Source organism: Trachemys scripta, chromosome 11 (assembly GCF_013100865.1).
Source record: "Trachemys scripta elegans isolate TJP31775 chromosome 11, CAS_Tse_1.0, whole genome shotgun sequence".
NCBI classification, from domain to species: domain Eukaryota; kingdom Metazoa; phylum Chordata; order Testudines; family Emydidae; genus Trachemys; species Trachemys scripta.
In genome coordinates this window covers 63,013,666-63,039,336 of record NC_048308.1, presented here as the reverse complement: position 1 = coordinate 63,039,336, position 25,671 = coordinate 63,013,666, and the positions used below count along the sequence as shown (strand labels likewise).

At 44.3% G+C, this 25,671-nt stretch overlaps 1 protein-coding gene across 12 annotated transcripts in view; it reads right to left on the bottom strand.

The window, feature by feature from the left end:
- The window catches only part of UNC80 (unc-80 homolog, NALCN channel complex subunit), a 181,021-nt gene that overhangs the window by 43,790 nt on the left and 111,560 nt on the right, over positions 1-25,671 (bottom strand). For 10 of the 12 annotated variants that reach the window (XM_034785311.1, XM_034785316.1, XM_034785321.1 and 7 more), the window contains 16 exons: positions 24,123-24,254; positions 23,484-23,670; positions 22,400-22,531; positions 21,920-22,063; positions 20,261-20,361; positions 16,829-16,915; positions 15,501-15,684; positions 14,676-14,770; positions 12,176-12,265; positions 11,808-11,909; positions 10,690-10,870; positions 9,227-9,495; positions 7,683-7,817; positions 4,214-4,352; positions 1,844-1,940; positions 171-341 (listed from right to left, as the gene is read on the bottom strand). In XM_034785311.1, the coding sequence (XP_034641202.1) occupies positions 171-341; positions 1,844-1,940; positions 4,214-4,352; positions 7,683-7,817; positions 9,227-9,495; positions 10,690-10,870; positions 11,808-11,909; positions 12,176-12,265; positions 14,676-14,770; positions 15,501-15,684; positions 16,829-16,915; positions 20,261-20,361; positions 21,920-22,063; positions 22,400-22,531; positions 23,484-23,670; positions 24,123-24,254 (2,246 nt within the window). The remainder of the gene's footprint in view (positions 1-170; positions 342-1,843; positions 1,941-4,213; positions 4,353-7,682; positions 7,818-9,226; positions 9,496-10,689; positions 10,871-11,807; positions 11,910-12,175; positions 12,266-14,675; positions 14,771-15,500; positions 15,685-16,828; positions 16,916-20,260; positions 20,362-21,919; positions 22,064-22,399; positions 22,532-23,483; positions 23,671-24,122; positions 24,255-25,671) is intronic. The other 2 variants (XM_034785312.1, XM_034785320.1) reach the window with 1 other exon arrangement.

Sequence of the window (25,671 nt, the reverse complement as noted above, 5' to 3'; positions counted from 1 at the left end):
TCAGCCATGACCTGGTAAAACACAGTGCTAATTTTACCGGGGGTGAGCGTGGTCATTATACACTAGCATGCTATGTATGCATCACAGCTTCACCATACATAGCTCCCTGGACCCATGTTATCCAGCAAGTTACAAACTGCAGTGTGTAGTCTGACTGCCACAGGAGTTACCTGGTGAGAACTTCCACGCTATACAAGAGGGCCTGCAGGGAAGTGGCAAGAGCAGCAGTAGCAGCAATCTCCTCACGAGCAGCTTGCACCGTCTCCACTTGTGAGGTCTGCCTCTTCAGTTTCTGCAGGTAACAGGGAACCAGTGCTTCCAGGACCATCAGCATCTGGAGGCTGGAACAATAGAAACCACTCAACCTAGCTAGAGAGGAGTGTGCTGCAGAGTGAAATTCACTTCCGGCAGAGGTTTGAGAGTCCAAAGGTAACCCAAGGGGCACTGGATCTCACCTCAGGCTGTGATTTCACGATATCTCACTAGCTAAACAGGGCTGGGCCTGAGAAGTACTTGGATGGGAGACCCTGCTGAAGGAAATCCAGGTGGTGCAGGAAATGAATATAATACAATTACTTTGTATCAAGACAGCACCTTTAGTCTGAGGATCTCATAGCCATTTACAAAGGTGGTTGAGTTATGCCTGTTCAAATATAGGTCCAGAGATGCCATGCAATTGTGTAATGCCCTAATTTGTATATCTGGTTCATATGCATTCTTTCATTCCAACACATTCATTTTCCCTCCCAAAGATTCCTTTTCTCTCAGGTTCCCCTCCATACCTGCCTCCCTCTGTTTCCACAATTCTCCTCCCCTCTGTGTTTGTCTGCCTCTTCTCTCTGGCTCTCTTCTCCTTCCCTCACGTTCCCCTTCCATGTGCTCCAAGACCACAGAGATCCTAAACCAGACAGTGGTCCCCAACTTTCCCATGGCTATAGACCAATGGTTACAGTGACTGCCTTTCTAGTGCTGCTCTGTCCATCACGCTGCCCGGGGCTCTAGCCATATGGCTGTTGGCAGCTTGGGAGCTGTGCTCTATGAAAGGCGCCTATGGATTGAGAACTCCTCGGGATCTCTATGATTTAGCGTCCCAAAGCAGACATCCAGGACCCTAACCACAAAACATCTTCCCCATACAGATGCCCTCCTTAACCAATGAAAGTGGTCAGACAGCAGCAGATGCTCGAGGGCTTGGGTGTGTTCCAGGCATCCAGGATGACTGAACACAGCTGAGTTTCCTATCATCATGCCTATGTTACTGATGGTAAAGCGAGGCATAGAAAGGCTAGATGACCTGCCCAAGATCACACATCATGTCGGTGGCAGTCAGGGACAACCCAGGTCTCCTGACTCCCACTCCCAAATCATTTCTGTACCAATGCCCCAGCACGGTGTTAGGGAAGGGACAGTGCTTGCTGCTTGGAGGTGCTTTCTTTCAAATGAGATACGAAAACAAGGTCTTGCCTGCTTGTATTTATTAAAGTTTTCTTGCAAGAATAGGGCTATAATGATTTAACAGCCAGTTTTAATCTGGGTAATTGCCAGAGCTGTGCTGATTACACACAGGTTTTATTTAAATTCCAAAACTTTTTACTAGCAAACATTACAAATACAGCACCTTTCACCAACTCTAAACTCATCTGTATTTTTTTTAAAGCGGAAGAAGATCGTGAACAGACAACACTTTCTTCTAAAAACCCCAAAGCAGCCATGCTAGGAATCCTCTTGCATAATCTTTACCTCCTCCACTTTTACTGAACTGTATTTTATCCCTCATGGGCCAAGCTATTCTTTTCCCTTTCCAAGCATGCATAAACTAAGACAGAAACCAAAGAGATGTTACCTTCTAAATGATTCAGGAGCATATGCCACCACAGTTACACACAGCTTGATGGCTTCACTGATAGAAAAGGTCAGATCCTCATTCCCATAGCAGAAATCTGAGGGGATGAGAATAACATAGGAAGTACTTATGAAAATTGTATAAATGGAAATAGAGGCAGGTGGAATTCACTCAAACGGCGAGCATAAGGCCTACACACCACTTAGGCCCTATTTTGAATTTCACCCACTGTCAACATACTCTGAGTTGCACATGAAAATAAAGGTTTAATGACAAGTTTTGTTTCTCAGCTAATTGCCATTTTACTAAAAATTGACATCAAATGTGACACTGACCGCGTGGGATTTGTTTCACCCCCTGAAAATCAGGTCACTTTTATTTAGGTGCCTACATATGGATTTGCGGCCAACATTTTCAAAAGCAGCTAGCAATTGTAGATATTTTTTTTTCAAAAGCACTTAAATCCCATTTTCAAAAGTGACTCAAGCACTTAGGAGCTTGAATCTCATTGAAAGCCAATGACTTAGACTCCTAAGTGTTCAGGTCACTTTTGAAAATGGGACTTAGGTGCTTTTGAAAATGTTATCATTCAGTGCCTCAATTTTTAGGTTCCCAACGTGAGATACCGCAAAGAGTCCAGATTTTCACAATGTGGATGCTCAGCACTTTCTGAAATTCTCTTAGAATGTCCCAAGTTGGACACCCAAAAATAGAAACAACCAAAATTACTGGTCACTATTGAATATTTGGGCCTTATGGGTCAGCATTTTCAAGAATTCAACTTTCATTAAGGCACCTATATGAAGGCCAGATTTTCACAAGTGCTCAAGTACCCTGGGACTCCCTTTATGGCACCGATGGGCAGATTTTCAAACAAGTTCAGCACACAATGCCCCCTTCTGAAAATCTGACCACTCATTTAGGTTTCTGAGCTCTTTTGAAAATCAAATTCCAGTTGTGGGTGTTGAGCAACTGAAAATGTGGTCAGACGTGTCTGAATTGGGCAACTAAGTTTGAATTTTTTGCCTTATATTCTCACTTTAAACAATAAATCTGATTTTCAAAGGCTCCTAAGGGAATAAGGTGCCCAACTCCCTTAGGCACCTTTGAAAATCNGATTCACCTTATACACAAGCTGTTCATTACTGGTATTCCAGTAATGTGGGGTTCAAGGAACCATGAAGCCCTCTCGGATTTACAGGAAAGGTTAGTTATGTTCTGGGATTTTGCAGTATTGTACAGCAGTACCACTAATTATCATATGAAATAATTAAGGGGTGCTGATATGGTCTTGCTTTTTCAGGAGCAAATTGTACAATACAGCATCTCTCAACTCGTTAAGTTTTAAAAAGAACAGGAGTCCTTGTGGCACCGTAGAGACTAACACATTTATTAGAGCGTAAGCTTTCGTGGGCTACAGCCGAAGAAGTGAGCTGTAGCCCACGAAAGCTTACGCTCTAATAAATGTGTTAGTCTCTAAGGTGCCACAAGTACTCCTGTTCTTTTTAAAACTTAACGAGTTGAGAGATGCTGTATTGTACAATTTGCTCCTGAAAAAGCAAGACCATATCAGCACCCCTTAATTATTTCATATGATAATTAGTGGTACTGCTGTACAATACTGCAAAATCCCAGAACATAACTAACCTTTCCTGTAAATCCGAGAGGGCTTCATGGTTCCTTGAACCCCACATTACTGGAATACCAGTAATGAACAGCTTGTGTATAAGGTGAATCTAACAGCCTGGAAACAGCTGAAAGGTCCATACAGTAGCAGCAAACATTATTTCTCCACAAACAGCAAAGCAGCTGCATTGCTAAATGTAGCATCCCATTGCTTCTACTGCTGAAGGAAGGGAGGATCCTTCATGTTTCTGAATAGCCCCAAGTATTGTCTTTAGAGATGGGCCAGACCCAAAACCCCCGAGCAGAACACCAGAGAATTGCTGATTGGTGTCCATCACTTGCCAGTCATAGTCCATCCTGGGGATCTGATGCCTTTGTTTCTTGCCAGCATGGAGCAGAGTAGGGGGCTGCATTGATTTTGTCTACATGATGCAGCCTATTTGGGATCTTTGTTCTTCACTCCCCATTGAGAAAATTCAAAATCCCAGTGGCTGGTCTCAAACTTGCTCTCTCAGCACAACAGAAAATGTTTTTCAATTAAATAAATAACCCTTTATGGAAATACCTAATGGACGATTGGGATAAACCTAACCCTCACAGTTGGGTAAAATGTAAGAAGCTGGTACTGCTGCACTCAAAAACAAAAAGCCTAAAGCAAATGTTACTGGGTCAACATATTAGATACTAAATAAATAATCATGTCTCTTGAATACAGGGGATAACAAAAGGAAGATTTGCTATTACCTAATGATTTGAGAGGCTTTTCTGCTTTCACCAGCTCTAGGATGTCCAAAATGTCAGGTGTATCTCCCTCTAGGGACTGCAGCAGGTCAAACAGGCACTGAGCTGACACTCCTTTGCTGGGTCCATTGTTTGTAGCATCCTGTTTAAATGACACCCATTTATTATTGATTTTTTTATTATTTTATTTGCATCCCATGTGTCTTCATTTGCAGACAGAAACTGTTCAGTTTTAATCACGAGTTCATAGAGTTTACAAGTTTAGTTCAGGAGAGTAATCATATAAAACAATATGTGCGCTGTTTGATGCTGCAAACAAAGGCCAGAGCAGTAACGTGGTCTGGAAATTGTATAGCTTTACTTCCAAAGGGTTCATTCAAGTGCTGTCCTCTGAAGTAATGGCACTGTATCACAGATACTCAAGGTCCCTAACTCCCTCTGGACCTTTATATTCACAATCAATCATAGAATCATAGGATTGGAAGGGACTTTGATGAGTTATCTAGTCCACTCTCATATACCGAGGTAGGACTAAGTATTATCTAGACCATCTCTGACAGGTGTTTGTCTAACCTGTTATTAAAAAACCTCCAATGACAGAGATTCCACAACCGCCGTAGGTGACTTGTTCCAGTACTTAACTGCCCTTACAGTTAGGAAGTTTTTCATAATGTCTAACCTAAATCTCCCTTGCTGTAATTTAAGCTCATTGTTTCTTTTTCAACATAAGATTATAGAAGTGATGGTCACACTTTATATTAAGGTTCCATTTATAAATAGCTTATAAAAGGTTAATAAACGGTTAATCAATTGCTAGAGTCCAACTGGTGAATAGGTTGCTTATAACCATATATTATGTCTGTCTCATGCTTACAACAGCTATTAATCATTTATTAACGCTTTATAAACCATTTAAAATAGGAATTTAATATAAAGTATGACTGAATTTACCATACTGGATCAGATCATTGGCCCTGCTGTCAACAATGCCCAATGTCAGATGCTTCAGAAGGTGAAATAAAAAATAATGCACCTAGCCATGCACAAAACTGTTGGTGGGGCGGAATAAGGGGAGCAGGAGAATTGATTATAATAACTACATAAGAACAGCCATACTGGGTTAGACCAATGATCCATCTAGCCCAATATCCTGTCTTCTGACAGTGGCCAATGCCAGGTGCACCAGAGGGAATGAACAGAACAGGTAATCTTCAAGTGAGCCACCCCCTGTCGTCCAGTCCCAGCATCTGGCAGTTACAGGCTTAGGGACACCCAAATCATGGGGTTGCATCCCTTACTATCCTGGCTAATAGCCATTGATGGACCCTTTGTAACTCTTCACAGTCTGCTTTAGATTTAACTGTCTTGAGTAATTTTGTAATTACATCTGCAAACTTTGACACCCCATTGTTTACCCCTTTTTCCAGATCATTTATTAATATGTTGAACAGCACTGGTCCCACTAGAGACCCCTGGGGGACACTGCTATTCACCTCTCTCCAGTCTGAAAATCGATCATTTATTCCTACCCTTTGTATCCTGCCTTTCAACCAGTTACTGATCCATGAGAGGACCTTTCCTCATCATTTAAGATTTTGACTATATTTGACTCTATGCTTTCTATCATATATAGTGCCACCCCTACACCAGCATGACCTATTCTGTCATTCCTATATATTTTATACCCTAGTATTACAGTGTCCCATTGATTGTTATTATTCCACAAAGTTTCTGTGATGTCTGTTATATCATTATCCTTAGTTAATACCAGGCACTTAAGTTCACTCATCTTAGTATTTAGACTTCTAGCACTTTTAAAATTTGTTACTTTTTAGTTGTCTGCCTTCAAGTGATGTAATTGAATGTGACTCTTTCATTTCACTGTTTCTCTTCAGTTCCTATCTCGGCTTTATCAACATCTATCCTCTCCTCTTTACTAGGATATAGAGCAGGGGTCGGCAACCTTTCAGAAGTGGTGTGCTGAGTCTTCATTTATTCACTCTAACTGAAGGTTTTGCGTGCCAGTCATACATTTTAATGTTTTTAGAAAGTCTCTTTCTATAAGTCTATAATATAGAACTAAACTATTGTTGTATGTAAAGTAAATAAGATTATTAACATGTTAAGAAGTTTCAATTAAAATTAGATTAAAATGCAGAGCCCCCCAGACCAGTGGTCAGGACCCGGGCAGTGTGAGTGCCATTGAAAATCAGATCGCGTGCCGCCTTTGGCACGCGTGCCGTAGGTTGCCTACCCCGATATAGAGAATCCCTGCTAACAAAGCCTTCCCTATGGGATGTCTCTGTCCAAACCGTGTGTTCCTCCACACTTGTTAGCTTTCCCCCAGCCCTTAGTTTAAAAACTCCTCTATGCCCTTTTTAATTTTACATGCCAGCCGTCTGGTTCTCTTTTGGTTTAGGTGGAGCCCATCCTTCTTGTATAGGCGCCTCCTTTCCCAAAAGTTTCCTCAGTTCCTAATAAACCAAAAGCTTTCCTGCCTACACCATCCTCTCATCCACACATTGAGGCCCTGGAGTTCTGCCTGTCTAGCTGGCCCTGTGTATGGAAGTGGAAGCTCTTCAGAGAATGCTATCATGGAGGTTCTGGACTTTAATCTCTCACCTAGCAGCCTAAATTTGGCTTCTGGAACGTCTCTCCTACCTTTCCCTGCAGGCAATTCACTATGCAGTTCTCCCAGTCATTGCAAACCCAACTATCTATATTTCTAATGATCGAATCCCCCATTACTACCTGTCTCTTCCTAATGACAAGGGTTCTCTCCCTCAGAGGTATCCTCAATGCAAGAGGATACCATGACATCATCTGGAAGGAGGGTTCCAACTATGGGATCATTTTCCTCTGCTCCAGTTGGATGTTTTCCTTCCCTGAGACTTCCATCCTTCTCAGTAGCACAGAGGCTGTCAGACTGGGGGTGAGACCATTCTAGTGTGTGCTGGAAAGTCTCATCTATGTACCTCTCTGTCTCCCTTAGCTCCTACAGTTCAGCCACTCTGGTCTCCAGAGCCAGTACTCGGTCTTTGCACCAAATGCACACATATGTCACCTACCCATAGGGCAGGTAATCCTAAATGTTGCATTCAGTGATATGAACAGGATAGCCCCCACTCTGCTTTGTTGGGAGGGCAGGTGTTTATTGGCATAAGTTTAGAGTATATTAGGTATGTCTGGATTTCACACTCCCTCGCTAAACTCCTGTTTGCTAGCTCCTCTGGTCACTGAGGAGCTGGTTTTATAAACCCCTGTTCTCCCTGAGTAGCCCTGCCCCTTGGTTAACAGTTAATAGACCCTAAAGGGATTAGTGGAACAAGTACATTGCTCTGATTTCCATGAGAATTAGAAGCATGCATCTCCTCCTTTGTCCCAGCGGCTTCCCCCTTGCTTTCTCCCCTGTGGAAGCCTGTCTGCATACCCATGCTCCCCAGGGTGAATGGAAGGATCAGGTTTTACTCACAGGGAACTCCAGCAGAGGAGCCACGCTGGCAAACAGTTGCAGAACAAAGGGCTTGCGATGCAGAATGTAGAACTGGCGGCAGGCAAACTCAATCGCTTGGCGTAACTGTGGGTTGCTTTCGTAGTCAGCATACACCTGGGGGGAAAGGGGAATGGAAGTGTACAGAAGTGACAATCCAATTAAAACAGCAAAACAGGGAATTCTGCAAGGTATTGTGGGCCTTGAAAACAGTATTTCCACATTTCCTCCATAACTGGCTCCCAGAATCCTGCCCTGCAGGTGTTTGATGAGATGTGGGATTCAGCAATCGTTAATTTCTCTGAGCTTTGTAAACCATATAATTAGCTAGTAGCCTCTTTTCCATTTAAATTGCCTGCCCGCTCTATTTCCCTGCTGATATAACAAGTTACCTTGAAAAGCAGCTACTGATATTGCTCTTGCTGTACTCAGGCAACAAACCCCACTAAATTCCTGCATTTGGGGTGGATTTCACCCCATTACAGACAGCCCACATAAGACCTTCTATGCCACAGAAGTCCGATGGGTAGCCTTGGGCAGGGGGTGCAGACAAAGTAGCTGAGCTGCACACCAAGGAGATAAGCTCAGTCTCTGGGGGCAGAAAATGAGCTTTTTTGGGAAGACAAAAAGACGTCCCTTTGTCCTGCCCGAGGAAATAAATGGACAAAGTATTTATATTCATGGAAATGGGATCTCAACCAGGCTTGGTTGAAATGCTGCAAAAAGGGGTGAGAGAAACGTATTGAGACAGAAGGTTAGACTGCTAAATTAAGTTTAGGAATAATGTTATAGAACAAAAATCACATGTAACCCTTCTGTTTCCATTATCCTTATTCACTCTCTCTTAAACCTTGATCTTTGATAACAAATTGATAATTGTTTTCACTGTAAGTATATCTCAGCGCTGTCGTATTGTACAAAGAACTGATCATTCAAGCTGGTGTGTACATTGCATTCCTGGTATTATTGTGAGTGCTCAGTGGATAAGGGGCTGAACACTATGAGGGAAGCCTTCAAAGGGTATCTGGGACTGGGGTGCACCTATTGCTAACCTCAAGGCAAATTAAGGGCTAGCGTAGCCCAGAGGAGGTTGTTCGGGTGGCTAACAGGTTGGTGGGGTCCACACGGCCAGTTAGTGTGTGACATGCAAGTGCACTGTAGATTCACAGTTAGTGACATCAAAGTCTTAGATTGTAAGCCCTGGAGGCAAGGACTGTGTTTTCCTGTGCGCTTGGACAGCATCTTGCATGGTGTGGGCAGATCCCCAATACAAATAGTGACAACTCGTTCTGTGACAGACCCTGGGCAAAAAGCCCTTAACCTTCCACCTTGGTCTCCCCACCTGTAAAATGGGGAGGTACGTATTGCTGGTAAAGCACTCTTAACAATGGAAAGCACTGAGTATTCAGTGTGTTTATTATTGTTGCTTTATCAGAATGCTTGTGTCACTCGCTGATTTGCTAGCTATGATGACTCACAGCAGCTCTTTAGTCTTCGGTGTTAACCAGTGGGAGGAAGATACTCACCTGCAGCATGGTGGGGAGGATCCACTGGTACCCACTGAGAGAGAAGAGATGGTTGAAATGCACAGCGGTGTTGATGACAGTGGCAGCGTACTGCCTTAGCAAGGCACTGTCCTCTGGGTGCAGGATCAGGGCTCCATTGAAGACATTTAGGAACAGCATGATCTCGTCCCCCCAGGGAAATTCACTGGGCATGCCCAGGAACATCTCCTCCAGGAGTTTAATCCACAGGCTTTTCTGAAGGGTATCAAGGCCAAAGAGTTCCTTCCCAGCTGCAAGAACAATGCAGGCAACATAGAAGCTAATTAATCGCCTTAGCCCAGCAAGGCATTTCCAGCTGGGTAACATTCCCAAAGACCAATGGAAGGGATCTGCTGAGCAATGGCCTCTCCATAGTTTCCTCCAGCAAAACTTATCCCCACTTTGGCTACAGGTCATTTTTAAAGGAGGATTGAACCAAATTAATCGGTGGTGCAACTCCACTGATGACAACAGATTTTGGCCAATCGCATTTAAGCAATAGAAAAGAGAAGTATAAAAGGGGCACTGGAGGAATGTGATGAATTATCACAGGGCTTTATTAATCTTTATTCTATATGTTTAAAATTCATTCAATTTTTCATTGTCTTTTTAAGTTAAAGCAGACCAAATCTTGCATATACCATTGGCAGCTTGTTGGCTTTGTGGATAAATACTATATTTTTACCCTTCGGGTTATCCCAGAAGGAAACACACAGCTGGATGCTGATGTGCAATTACAATGCTGCTTCTGAAACTGAAGGCCTCCAGTGTCAGCAGACATCCAGTTGCATGACCTGCCAATGCTTACCACACAGTGAAAAGGGCCCTCCAGGGCAGGGGACTGTCTAATCCACCCCAGAGTTTGATTAGAAAACCTACTTGAGTAACAGGATTAACCTCTGAAAGGGGGCAGTTCCTAAATTCCTCTTGCAAAATTTTGCAAGTGTGCCCATCATGGCTGGAGACCCCACATTTGCACATGCAAGTTGTTTAACTACACACATAAATTCCCCTGTGGATATGCAGTTACCTAATTTCCAAGTGCAATGTTGCATGCTCAAAGGCAGAGCTTGCACACTCCATACAAAGTTTGTGAGCACAGCTGTAGGTGCCTTAGCAGTGATTGTCAGTAATCAGAGTGTATAGAGTGCCTGTAACTGAGGCACTAATCCAAAGCCCACTGAAGTCAATGGAAAGCAGCTTTTCTTGTGGGCTCTTAATAAATGAACAGTTTTATACTGCAGCACCTTTACTGCAGTCACATTTATGTCCTAACGTCTGGACTTCATATTCCTGGGCAGGGTATTTTTCTTTAAGATGAGATAAACCTCTATGCTGTTCAGTCTTTCTGAGCGAGTAATAAGATTGCCTGAATGAAGCTGCTGGCGCCAAGTTCAATATGCAAATGGAGCCAGTGAAATCTTTGCCAAGTACTTTCCCAGTACCTTGAGGATCACTGAAGAGGGAGAATTCTGCATCAATGGCACTCCGAGGGAAGGAAGGCAGGCGGAGAAGGTCCTCTTGGAGCATAGACACATGGGATTGTTTGTGGGCCACAGGGATTTTCTGGGTCAGTGATATGAGGAACAGCACCCGTCCTACCTCCTCCAGCTTGCGGGTGAACACCTAGTGGAGAGAGAGAGAGAGACACACACACACAGCAGAATCGCTCCAATCAGAAGGGGTTTGAAAAGAGTGTGACATTTTTAAAGATCAATCTCGTCACCTAAGTGCAAAGACAAAGTGGAAAGAGTGGAAGGCAAGTGCCCTGGGGTAACTCTCCCCGAGTGCTACTGAGACATCCTGGCTTATCAGAAGAGCAGGGACTCTGAGGATGGATTGGAGGCCACTCTAGTAGGTGGGGCAGGTGGGCCCAGTGACAGAGCCTTCACCTTTCCTCCCGGGGCTGGGTGATGACACCTGATTCTTCCAGGAGCTGATACTTCCACTGGTACATGATGGGACGGTCACTGCCCCACTACGTGGGTTCAAGACCCAATGGGAGAGCCTCTGGAGGCTGTGGTGAGAGCTAATGGAGCAGATGGGACACTGTAAGGCAAGGCAATTGATGCCAATTGCTACAGTTGTGCCTCAGGTGACGGGGAGAGGAGAATCCTGTCCCAAGAAGGAATATCTGAGAGGCGGAGCAAGTACGGGGCAGAGGAGACGCTCCCATGAGGGAGAAGAAACCACAAGTGATAGCATCTATTGCAGAGACAGACAGAATTGTGGGGGAAAGTCATCGAGCAGGCTCCCAAAGGGCCGGGGGCCGGTGCCTGGAAAGAGGTAATGTGGATATCCCTGCCTTTGAAGCTGAAGTATGTGGAGTTACTCAACCACACGTATGAGAACATTTGCAGAACAATACAGCTAAAAGGATCCAGTTGCAGGGAGTTTACACTGCCTTCTTCAGTTCCTTGATTGTCTCTCAACACGCAGCATGCCTGGTGAAATGACGCCCAGGAGGCTTTCATGCCACAAGCTGCTCCTTTGGAAAAGTGCGCCCCTCACAGCACGAGGGGAGCCCTTTGAAAGGACAATGGAGATGGTGGTGGTGAGATACCTGTTTCTGAATGAGTTCCTGACCCTTTTCTGGATGCATGTGTACCAGGTTGAGCTGTGGAGACACTGACCTCCGGAAAGGATAAATATCCCGGACGTAAGTCTGCAATGGAAGAGAATAACAAATCAAGATGTTTAAAAAATACAGCTGTAACTGTAGCAAGAAGCTGGGACTGGATAACAGGGCATGGATCACTTCAATCTCTCTCCAGGGACACTAAGACCCATAATTTCCACAGGCCACAGCTCTGTATCAATGATGATAGAATTCTGGCCACATATGGCCCTCTTGCTATATTCTGGCCACTCCCAATATTCAGGAAGGGATGAAGAAAGAATAAAATCAGCTGGACCAGGCCTTTGTCTCACCTTGTTGTAATGAATAAGGTTCCATCGTTTATCCATTAAAAAATAATGAGCAGACTGGGTTTCAGGTATGTTAAAAAACTCCAAGCACTCCTAAGGGGGAAGAAACAAAGACCAACTTGTTATTCATGAAGTAGGTTGTAGAGAGACAAAGAGTTTTATAACCAGTTATACAGGGATCATTCCCAAATGCCTTGCTGACATTGGCACATTGTTCTTGCATTTAACACTTTTATTTCTTCATTTAAAACGTGTATATCTAGATATCTACACACATCCATTTCAGTGTTCCTAAAATCTGCTGGATTGACAGTCTTGGGGACCGATGTTACCTTGGTTTATCCACAGAACAATTATTTCTGCCTCCAGACCTGTTCTGTCTCTATAACTACATCATCATATGGGTATCACTGCCTCCATTACTACAAGACCCAAATATCTCACAGACATATGTATTTATCCTCACAACACCCTACGAGGTAAGGAAGTGCTGTGATACAAAACGTGGAAATAAGGCAGAGAGAGACAAAGGTTATATCTACACTTATGGCAGCGTTTAGACAACAGACACTTCTCGACCACCTAGCCCAGGTATAAATAGCTGCCTAAATGGTGAGGCACTACTTAGGTGGGCAGAGCAGAGTGCCCGACACGCCTGACCCCCCAGTGCCCCACACATCCAAGCAGTGCCTCCCATGTCTACACTGCTATTTTCAGCAGCGTAGTTTGCTGCTGCAGGGAAAGTCTGGGTTACTACAGAGAATTCTTCCCCAGGTGTCTGGCTGGTGGGTCTCGCCCACATGCTCAGGATCTAACTGATGGCAATATTTGGGGTTGGGAGGGAATTTTGCTCCAGGTCAGATTGGCAGAGACCCTGGGTTTTTTTTGCCTTCCTCTTCAACCTGGGGCACGAGTCGCTTACTGGTATGAACTAGAGTAAATGGTGAATTCTTTGTAAAATGGAAATCTTTAAATCATGATTTGAGGACTTCAGTCACTCAGCCAGAGGTTTGGGACCTATTGCAGGAGTGGGTGGGCAAGGTTCTGTGGCCTGCAACGTGCAGGCGATCAGACTAAATGATCACGATGGTCCCTTCTGGCCTTAAAGTCAATGAAAGGCTCTGGCAGCAGGGAAAGGCAATGCTGCCTTTCCCCACTGCCGGAGCCTTTCTCTATAGGCTACAGCCTGTAGCTACACGCCACAATGACATGTGCAGATGCAGCTTGCCTTTCACTGCAGTATGCAGCTACATGTTTAGTACTAGTCCCTGTACTCTACACATCGCAGCAAGTGTAGACATGGCCTTAGGCTATGCCTACATAGCACTTACGTCGGCAAAACTTTTGTTGTTCAAGAGGGTGAAAAAACTCCCCCCAATAGTGATATAAGTTTTGCCGGCATAAGCGCTCGACACAGCTACACAAGCAATCTTACAGCAGCACAGCTGTATCGGTACAGGGCTGTGCGCTGTAAGCTTGTAAGTGTAGACATGGCCTGAGTCAGTGGCTCTCAACCTTTCCAGATTACTGTACCCCTTTCAGGAGTCCGATTTGTCTTGTGTACCCCAGTTTCACCACACTTAAAAACTACTTGCTGACAAAATCAGACATACAAATACAGAAGTGTCACAGCACACTATTACTGAAAAACTGCTTACTTCCTCATTTTTACCATATAATTCTAAAATAAATCAATTGGAATATAAATATTGTACTTACACTTCAGTGTGTAGAACAGTATAAACAAGTCAATGTCTGTATGAAATTTTACTTGGTACTGACTTGGCTAGTGCTTTTTATGTAGCCTGTTGTAAAACGAGGCAAATAACTAGATGAGTTGACATACCACTTGGAAAACCTCTGTGTACCCGCTAGGGTATGTCTACCTCTGGTTGAGAACCACTGGCTTAAGTGACTTGCCCAAGATCATATTTGAAATCTTTAGTAAAGCAAGGAAGTGAACCCTATCTGCCAAGTCCCAAGGCTAGCACCTGAACCACTGGACCATCCTCTTTCTTCTTGAAATGCTGATTTCTCCACTGAGGCAAAAACAAATCTGCTGGTTATCATGTGGTGGAATCAGGACTACTTGGGCCACCAAAAAGTTCTTAGTGGGAACAGCTGTTTGGTTGATTTCTTGGATAGGTAATAGAGCTGGTCAAACACCAGAACAAAATGAATGGATGAGTATGTCAGTGAATTGATAACTAATTTATTTAGCAAATTGTATCTGATCTGCAGCAGTCTGTTGGCCCCAGAGTTACACTTGTGGGGCATTGGCTAGCAATGGGAACTCCTGAGCACCCCACATTAGACATCAGTTCACTCCGCAATTTATACAGTAGTGGTCACCCATCTTGAGATGGAAGTGCTTATCAGAGCAGCGTTCCTCTACCACGCTGAAATTGGGATGTTTGTAAGACTGTATTTCTAAAACTTAGATGTGACAGACACAGACAGCTAATGTATCAACAAACAGCTCTACCAAAAACCTCATTCCCACCTTCAGAAGAGCTTCAAACTGTGTGTCCTCATGCACTGGTAACTGGGTTGGGATGTCACACTCGTTCTGTCCATGCACTACCAGGGTCTTTGTGCCTATAGTAAAGAAGAGCTGTCATTCTCTCTCTCCTCCTTTCTCATGTAATTCATATGCTATTTCAATGAGACTATTCACAGAGTAAGGCCAATGGGTGAAATTCGTCCTGTGAGGAGCCAACACAAGTTCTAGGTATTTGGAATCCATTATGCAATACTTATACTCCCATTTAATGAGAACTTATCTTTTCTAAGGGGTTACAATTGGTTTTAACTGTAACAGTTACGCTAAGGAAGAAATACATATAAAACAACAACTCCGTTTTTCACAGAGCAATCTCGTCTGGCTCATGAAGATGTAGGGTTACCACTTTACACTCTTGGTTATTAACCCCAGGCATTGCCATGATTTATACTGGAGGGTTTCAAGTTGAGCTATCCCTGAGTGGCAGACTCTTCAAATGATCAGACTTGGCGGTCCTTCAGGGACTGATTGGCACATGGCTTCACGCTGAACAGACTGTTCTGATGTCACTTTTTGTTTATTTGCCTGCAGAGTTCTGAAGGGGCTATGAACTGTTCAAGAATTATTTTACAGAGCCCAAATTCAAGGAGGACTGGCTTAAAAATGTCTCATAATATTAAGAGGGAGCTTCCACTGACCTTCTTCCAATGGATCTCAAACCAGCAATTCTATATTTTAGGGGTGTAGGAGCAGTAAGCAAAATAGCAAATATAGAAGATAGGTAAAGGATCCCAGCTAGGTCTTAAAGATTGTACATGTTCCTACCTGGCATTGAGGCAGTCACCAGCAGTTTTACTTCACACTGCTCCTTCTTCATAGTCTGTTTGAGATCCTTGAAGAAAAGGCCCTCTACATAACCCACCACTTCCCACAGGAAGGTCAGGGTAGCTGAAATGGCGTCCATGCCCCATTCACATGGAGTACGCACAAAGTACATGATCAATCCCACCTATAGGGCACAAACAGAAGAGTGGCACTCCAGCTGCTTTTGTATACACATCACATTGTTTTACTGGCATTAGTCCTGCTTCAGCCAACTCCATGTCCCAGAGTTATCATTAATACAGTCCTCCGTTATTCTGAGGAGCAGTCAGTCTGTCATCAACCCAAGTCAACTACGTGGCTCAGTCAGACAGAGGCATTTGTGATGAACATTTATTGTTTGTACTGTCGTAGCACCTAGGAGCTCCAGTCATGGACCAGGACCCTGCTGTGCAAGGCACTATACAGACACAGAACAAAAAGATGGTTCCTGTAGCGTTACTTGTCATTGGGAGAAGACTCAACCTGTCAAACCTAATACTTGAAAGTTCATGTCGCTTAGTCCGACTATGCCCAATGTCAGCTTTCTACCTCCTTCTGTTCTGGGTGAGTATGGGATGCCACCGATGTGTGCTGAGGGGCTGATCCAGATCAGCCGTAATAGCTGGGATGGGCACCTGGCAGACGAGTGGGTAGGGAAGAAGCCACCATGGTCCTTTATACGCTATCTCTATAGAGTGGAGGAAAGGGAGGATCTGTGCAGCAGTGTCTGAGGACCAGGGCATGGGCAGTCGTGCCTAGTGGTTGGAGTCAGGAGACAGAAACTGGAGCTGGAGACAGAATCAGGAGTCAAGCAAAACCAAAGTCACAGTCAGGGCAGGGTGGAGGAGCGGGGACCTGGACCAAGTCAGGAAAGCAGGAATTGTGAGTGGAGGAGGATCTGGTATAAGGCGGGCAGGAACAGGCCCATGATCCCTCACGCAGACTCTCCTACAGTGCAGCTTAGGGGGTACACATGTTGCATGGTCTCCCCCAGCAGAACTGCAATGATTGCTCTGCAAAAGGGTTGTGCGTAGCTGTGGGTTTGGGATGACAGGATAACAGTTTATTTCACTCTTTAATAAATGGCGGGGGGGCAGGGAGGGCGAGGGAATGGAAGCCTGTCTGAGCCGGATGATCTACATTGACAGCTGGAGGTTTGATGTGCATAAATTGTGTGGGCAAAAACCACAGGGCACTCTCTCCTTCTAGATTGTAACACATGTGCTTTAGGAAATGGGCAGTCAAAGGTTAGGTTTATGGGCTGTAGGCTGGTACTGGGAGCCACTCACCAAGTAGTTAAACAGGATGTGAGACGTCTGGGCAGGGAAGTCTCCGATGTTCAGTAGGAGCTTCCTCAGCATGTACATCAACTCATCCTGGAAGAAGAGCAAGAGTTTTTAATTTCCATCACAAAATAGCCTACAGTTTCCTTCCTTCCTTTCTCGTTCTCATTCTCTCTCGCTGCATGAAATGGAACCATATGCTTAGGAGATAACTTAGAATTCTAAGTGCAAGTCTAAGGCCATAGTGAATGTATTCTCTAGGTCAGTGGTTCTCACTGTTTCACGTTGTGGATCACTTTCTTACCTAGAGATATCACCACGGGCATCTGCCAATCCTGTCGCCGCACCTTCCCTGTAGCAATTCAAGTTCTTACTTACAATGAAAAAGTGCTACTAGGACAGTATTGCAGAGAGTATATGAAAATTAATTCACTTTACTGTGATCGTTGTCATTGCTTGGTTACAGTTCCCATTTTGGACCAGATTCTCTGTTGTTTTCTCCTTTGGGCAGTTCTAACGTGTGTAGGCTGGCATAGGGATCATCCACCAGTTGAGGATAGACAGAGCACATCACAGTCTGGACACTCCTCTTCCCTGCTCCCTAACTCCAGCATGGCCCCTGTGCCAGGGCTGTTGGCTAGGCATAGGGACAGGCCATGCCGGCTATACACCTGGCAGAGGTGCCAGAGAAGTTACGGAAGGTCTCTTTGTGATGCTTAGGCAGTGCAAAGACAGTGGAGTGGGCCAGAGAATCCAGCTCTTTAGACTTAACTATTTCTTTCCTCTCTTTGTTCCTTTAGAATTTTACATTGTTTAAGTTGCTAATTTTACTATTTATTAGTGCAATAAGCTATAACTAAGATATTCCTTAATTTTTAAATGTTATGTTTCATAAAAACTTTTTAAAGTTATGGGACTGATTCTAACCTCACTTACACCAGCTTTACTCTAGTTTAGGCAGCTCCATTTACTTCATTGGAGCCACTTCTGTTTTTTAATGGTGTGAGAGATCAGAAGAGACTGAAAAGGTTCCCCAGCAATTCGTACGTAAAATACTTTGGAGAAGAAGGAAATCTGAGAACAGAGGGATAAATGTTATGAAAGCCTGGAGCCAATTCTCAGCGGGTGTGAATTGGCATAGTTGATGTCACTGGCTGATTTACACCAGCTGAAAATCTGGTCCCTTATCTCTTCTGTTTTGGAGAGTTTAATTTTTAAATGGTCTCTCCCTATAGGTATGTCTAAACTGCAATCCCAGGTGTGAATGCAGCATGCGCAGACACAATCTAACTAACTCAGGTAACAACAGCAGTGAAGTCACAACAGGACGGGCAGCAGTAAAGGATGTACAAACCTGCCTGGGACCCTGGGTATATACTCAAGTGGCTAGCCTGTGCTATCGCCCATTTTGCAGCAGCTTCACTGCTACTGTTATCTGCGCTAGCTCGATCAGAGCTGGCTTGGGTATGTCTACATACGCTGCAGTTGCACCTCTGACTGCAGTGTAGACATCACCTGTATTTTTAAAGATTCCCCCGCCCCTCACCTAGAATCCCCTTTCAACAGCCATTGGTGGCCACACAGCAGATTCCAACTTTCTAACGGTGATGAGGGCTGTAGGGGAAAGAGCTACTCTTTCAAGTCTGGATGCTTAACAAGCATCTGTGGCTGACTGGGCTGAATTCAAAGGAAACTTCCAGGTCTCCCCTCTAGCCTAAGTCAGAAGCTGTAAAGATAGCTAGGCCTCTGTGCACAGTCATTAAAAACAGAGGCAAAAAGGATTTGACTTGCTTTTCTCCCTGTTTTCTTTTTATTCACTGTCTCATTAATGCAGCGAGTGTGAGCAGTCAACTTTGATATACATGTGACAGGTGATAAGGATGGTGATATCGCTATCTATTGTGATATCATCATTACTATCATTATTAGTTTTCTGACGATATCTGCTCAGGGTGCAGCAGCTGTCCAAAAAGCGAACAGAACTTTAGGAATCATTAGGAAAGGGATAGATAATGAGACAAAAAAATATCATAACACCACCATATAAATCCATGATATCCCCTCACCTTGAATACTGTGTGCAGTTCTGGTCACCCCATCCCACAAAAAAGATACATTAAAATTGGCAAAAGTACAGAGAAGGGCAATAAAAATGTTTAGTGGTATGGAACAGCTTTCGTATGGGGAGTCTCTGTTCAGTTTAGAAAAGAGATGACGAAAGGGGGGATATGATAAGAGCTCTATAAAATCATGAATGGTGTAGAGAAAGTGAACAAGGAAGTCTTATGTACCCTTGACATAACACAAGAACCAACGGTCACTCAATGAAATTAATAAGCAGAAGGTGTAAAACAAATATAAGGAAGTATTTCTTTACATAATGCACAATCAAGCTGTGGAACTCATTGCCATGGGAGGTTGTGAAGGACAAAGTATAACTGGGTTAGAAAAGAATGAGGTAAGTTCATGGAGGATAGGTCCATCAATGGCTATTAGCCAAGATGATCAGGAATGCAACCCCATATGCTCTGGGTGTTCCCAAACTTCTGACTGCCAGATGCTGGGATTGGATGACAGGTGATGGATCACTTGATAAATTGCCCTGTTCTGTTCATTCCTTCTGAAGCACCTCGCACCAGCCACTGTTGGAAGAGAGGCTACTGGGCTAGATGGACCATTGGTCAGACCCCATATGGCCGTTCTTATGTTCTTATTTATATGGTGTCACTGGTGTGCATGGTGTTGTCCATGTTATTATTTATATAGTGCTACAGGGGTGCAAGGTGCTCTGCAGATCAACAAAAGTGACAGATCCCTGCCCCATAGAGTTTACCATCTAAACCAGACATAGCACAGAAAAGGATTACAATAATATGTATTAACTACTTATGTTAAACAATCTGTTCCACCTTGTATTTAGCTGTGACATTCTGATTAGTACAGTTCCCAGACTTGAAGAAGAGCTCTGTGTTAGCTTGAAAGTTTGTCTCACCAATGGAAGCTGATCCAATAAAAGGTATTTCCTTATCTCTTTAATATCCTGGGACCCACATGGCTACAACACTGCAAACAGGGTGCTGACTGTCAGGCCTGTACTTCAGGGAGGGTTAAACAGAGTGGCTCCGAGGAAGCTAGGTTCATTTGCACCAGCTGAGGATACCTAGCTCAGTAGGATTCATGACTAAGAGACCTAAACAGAGTCAGGGCCTTGGACAATCAGGGCCAGATACCCAGGTGGTGTAAATCAGCATAGCCCCATTGACTTGATAAGTCCTACACTGATCTACACCAGCCGAGGATCTGGTTGTCGGTATTCTAAGCCATCTTATAGGAAAGACTGTTTACCCTTTAAGTGATTTTACTCGCTCCTGTATTTTCGTGCATTAAGTGATGGCTAAGCTCTCCTTTAGTGTCTATACTGGGAAAAGGAGAACCTACCTGTCGGTTGCTTATTGTGAGTTTCTCCAGGAAATGCCGTAGAACCGTCGAGGGATCTTCAATCAAACAGTTCCATAAGACCTGCTGGGCCACAGCACTCACTGTACAGAAGGAAGAAAAAGAACCAGTGAGAACCTCATCTTGAGGAGAAGTCTTAAAGGTGTATATTTATATTAAAATGTTTGATGTCTACCAGCAAACCAGAGAACCATGTGCATCTGCAGAAGTGAAACTCAGATGCATGATTACATATGGTCAGTTAATTAAAAACTGCAAATATTTTTGTGAATTTTTTGTTTTTCACTAAATCGTATTATTTGTGGCTAGTGTTTGGACAGTGGAATTAGAGACAACACAGCTAGTGATGCCTATAGTTAAACTGCCCAACACTTCCCATTGTAAGATCCTCTTTTCAGTTGTTCACAACTTTGCCAAACTTTAACTGTTTGGGTTGACATTTTCCATGCTGGGTGTCAGCCTCAGGCTGAATATTTTTGGTACATTTAAGCAAAAATGATTGTCACTTTTGAGAATGAACTGTTTCACTGAGAAACTCTGACACGTCCATGCTTTAGAGCAAGGACTTAACATTTGGCAGCTGCCTCACCCTGATGTCAGAGATGTGTCTTCTGCTATCTTCATAATTTTTTTTTCAAACCTGGCTAAATTATGAGCCTCTGAAAAGCTCAGTTTGCACAAGCTCAGTATTTAGCAGCTAGATTTTCCGAAGGTTTTGTCTGCATGTAGCATGCTCCATCCTAGGGCTGCCTGGGCTGAGCAGGAATTTCTCTCCAATTGCTCCTCTTGGCAGCCAGGGGCTGGTGTGGCACCGGGCACTGGAATTGAGAACAGGGGAATTGCATCTCCCGTGCTCTCAGTGATCCTCCTGCAGGCACCCAGGCAATGAGAAGGAAAAGGAGGAAATAGCCCGATTCAAGTGCACAGGGGTGAGGAGCCAGGTGGGGTGGGGGACTAAAAGATGGCGCCAGGGAGGGTTAGGGGACTGGGATTCTGACCTATAAGTGAGCTAAGGAGGCAAGTGTGGGGGTGAGACTGGACCTGGGACAAGGAGTCGTAGATGGGTATGGAGGATTGAGACGTGAAGATAAATTCATTAATGTTTGTCAAGCACTCACGTACTGTAGTGATGAGTGCCACAGAAAAGTCCATGAGGAAATTAACAATTCTGTCTTCAGAGCAGGGTTTGAATAGTGTGCAGTAAATAAGGCCTGGGCCCACACACTGAACAATAAGGATAAAATAAAATACTGAATAGCTGCTCATTAAGTGTGCAGCATCCATTGTGTGCACTGAATGAGGCAGAGGTCCTGTGGAAAATATAAGATGTGCTCAGGTAATTACAGACTGTATCATAATGCATTCACACAAGAGAATCACATTAAGGTTGCACAGGCAACCTTGATTCTGGCATTTCCTAAATTCTGAGGACTTGACTTTGCAACCTTAAAACTGTTCTTTTAACGTGTTTATTTCTGTGAGTGATTTCCTAGCTTTTTAAAAAAGCCTGGGTACCACTAATAACTGGATTCTGATGCTACCAGCCTACCTGCTCTTACTAATCTGAGCCATTGTTCAAACTGCTAGAGATTTTTGTAACCTCTGATTAAGAGTCCATGAATGTTTAATCTAGGTCAGCACCTGCTACTCCGTCCTCTCGGACTTCTCCATCTTCCATCAAGTGAACAATGGGGAGCACAGCTGCACAGATGCATGCTGGGAACACTGCCTGCGGGGGCTGTGGCACATGGTGGTTTGGAGTGTGCTCGGTAGTGTGCTCCTCATCTAGAGCAGAGAGGAGTAAAAGGCGTGAGTTAGCCAATGTGCTGTTGGTACAATCCCTTTCAATTACAGTTCTCCACCCGGCATGCTTCACATGACACAACTCAGCAGTAATTCACAATGAAACACTGAAACTGAAGAGAAGCTACATGGGAATGAACAGCAGTATCATAATGTATGGGGCTGACTAGTTCAGAACTTCCTGCGCTTTCAAGCAGGCCTGACAAAAGGCAGGTGTAGCTTTGGTTAAGACCAAGGAAGACATGAGACCTGTGAGTCAACAGAATGAATATATACACTGTAAGGAGAATTAAAAACATATGCAAAGTCAACCCCCACCTTCTGCACTGATGGCTGAACGCACTGACCAGACAGAGCCACGACGGAAGGAATAGTTCCTGTGAGAAGTACTGGAGGTGCAGGAGGGACTCACAGAGAGACGGCGGGATGCCAAGTTGGTGACTTCTTCTACTGACAAAGAAAACAGGAGATGTGAATTTTGGTTTATAAATTTGACTGACACAATTCAAGGCACTTCCCAGAGAGAAGCAGCATGCTGCCAGATTGGAGCAGGAAAAAAAAAGTCAGTCTTCTTGTGAAATGCACAATTTAGAAACTAAAAAGATGATCTAGGTCATTTCGTCCATCCCCTGGGAGCTATAGCAGGCCTGTTCCTTAACATATATTACCCAGTGCTTTGCTGAGTCAAGTTTCAGTTGACTCAGGTGATGCAGGTCCACAGCTTCCATTAGACGATTATTCTACATCCTAACAAATCACATTGCTAGACAATTTGTTGTCCTTCCTCTAGATACTGTCTGGGTGAACTTGTGATGCCACTATTCTGTTTGCAGATTTTCCACTGCATACACAGCTCAGGACACATCAGCATATTTGTGGAGCTCCAATGTGCAAAAAGAGGACATTTAACTAATTCTCTCTATTGCATTAGCTTGACCCAATGAAAATCCTCAACCCAAAGGCTAACTTTTCAGTTTCCTTTATTCTCATATTCTAAGGATCTGATTGGGCAAGGTGCTAAGTGCCTCCTATGAGGTACAGAGAGTCCCCAACTCCCATTGGTCAGTGGGAGCTGAGGACACCCAGTTTCTTGCGGGCAGCACTCAACATTTCACAGGTTCGGGCCCTTATTACACTAATTATTGGCTACACTTTTTTCTCATTCATTTTGAATCTTTTATCTTTTGATATGGATTCCTTATACCTGTACGGTGCTGTTAGGTTCTTAAAGTGATTAAAAACCAGTTCCTTTAAAGGGTCCGAAATGGTGAGGATGTTAAAGTGGGGTCTTCCCTATCACTAATGCTCACTTTCCATCCTCACGGCATCCCTAAGATCTGCTCCATGTGGGAAGCATGTGCTTATTGGTCCCTGGCAAGTAGTTCATGGCTCTGGAGCGCACCTTCCTCTTCTTGCTCTGAGTTTGGGGTGCAGGTGGGCTCATAGCAGGCCTCCTGGGTGATGGGAATGGCCGTGATAAGACTGGCTTCCCGGCCTAGGCGCTTCTTTTCTTCCTCCTGCTGCAGGTTCTTCAGGATGTGCTCTGCTCGCTGATGGGAACGTGACACTGCCCGGGCTGAAAATGACTTCTGCCAGAAAAGCAAGAAGAAAAAAACCACCTTGAAGCAATTGGTTTGGTTTTCATGCAGCATGTGTTTTAGGCCACTTTTATGAGTCACCTCTAACATTTAACCACTAAAGATCAAATTCATCCATCTACACACAGACACACCCACAACAAATAGGTGTTAACCATATAGAGATTCACAAGGAAGCTCTTGGTTGGATTTCTTGTCTTAAGTCTCTTGCTGAAAAACAGGAAAAATATTAACATTGAACATGTGATGCCTAGGCACTATACTGAATGTACTCAAAGATCTCTTGTAAACGGACACAAGTAAGGAAATTCAGAGTTTAGACTACTTGGTCTTCTTTAACTCCCTCCCTCCTCCTCCCCCCCCTCCACCCCTAACCACAACTCCTGGATATAATTTGTCACTAAGTAATAACAATATCCCCTCTAGGGAGCTCTTCAACTTACAGACTGGTCCTCATTAATTGGGTCCTGCACACTCCCACTGCACTGTGGAACCCACGGGGGGTCAAACATTGGCACAGAGGGCATTCCCAGTACTGGAGAGGGCAGGGTGAAGTTTATACTTGGAGGAGGAATCTGAAAGAAAACACAAGGAGAGAAAAACAGGTAGAGGGAAAGAACATTTTAGGTGGTGGATTTAAATCCTGATTGATTGCTTCCCTTGGGATTCCAGCCTCTTTCTGCAACCTGGGGCAGAAGGAAGGGGAACTGTGCTCAGTATCAACAATATTTTTTTAAAAACAATAAAGCATTTTGCACTGTCCATTATAAAAACTGAATCCCAAACTAAAAACAAGGAACCAGGAACTGTAATCCCATAGAATTACAGAACATGGATCCTTTTGCATAATATGATGCCAACCACCCAGACTATGTGACCACTTTTTACAGCTGGCCTCTCTTTTCACACATATGTGCTCTTGTTACATCACCAATTACAATAACTTCTCAAAAGATAAAGGAAAGTCCCTTCAACCACAGTGAGAAACAGATAGGTGAGGGAGAAAATCTTCCAAATTCATCACTTTTACTCCTCAAAGTCCACATAACAAGTATCTGTGGTATACCAAAGGGTCAATATATGAATCCTTACAGTGGTTTTCAAGAGAAAAAGCTGCTAGACTGGCAACTCTGAGTCCACCTCGGAGGATACTGCTTGTGAGTCACCTAGAATGGAATCGACATGAGCAAGCACTTGAAGAAGAAAAAACGGTTACCTACCTTTTCGTAACTTGTTCTTTGAGATGTGTTGCTCATGTTGATTCCATTCTAGGTGTGCGCGCGCCCACATGCACAGTCGTCAGAGATTTTTGCCTAAGCGGTATCCGTAGGGTCGGCTGTGGCGCCTCCTGGAGTGCCACACTCATGTGTTGGTATACCAGGCGCTGCCGACTCTATGCCCTCTCAGTTCCTTCTTGCCAGCAACTCCGACAGGGGGGAGGAGGGTGGGTAATGGAACGGACATGAACAACACATTTGAACTCCTGGGCTCGGTCCTGCAGGAGGGCCTCCTTGAATGGGTTAAGGGAGTCCCACAGGTTAAAATTGTACCTGCCTAACAGGGCCTGGTGGTTAGACACCCAAAATTGCAGGCTTACCATCGAATAAATCTTTCTGCCAAATAAGTCCAGTCTCTTGGCGTCTTCGTGCCACTGACTTGGCCCTGCCTGTCCCTTTCATTAACAGCGGACATGACCAGTGACACTGCTGGAGGGTGTGTATACAGATATTCGAAACCTTTCGCAGGGACATAATACAGGCAGGTAAGGATTGGTTGCCTGCACAACGAGCGGTACTGGGGGCATGGAGACCGGTGTCGCGACAGGGAGCGATTCCACCCCAATGCGGACCAACATCTGGGAGACCGTCTGGGCGAGGGTGACCTGCACTGTGGCGATCTTTGGCGGGAAGCTCACCGGTACTGGTGGTACAGGGACCAATGCCTCAACTCCGGTGTCCCATGTCTCTTTGGGGACTTGGGTCTTCTGACCGG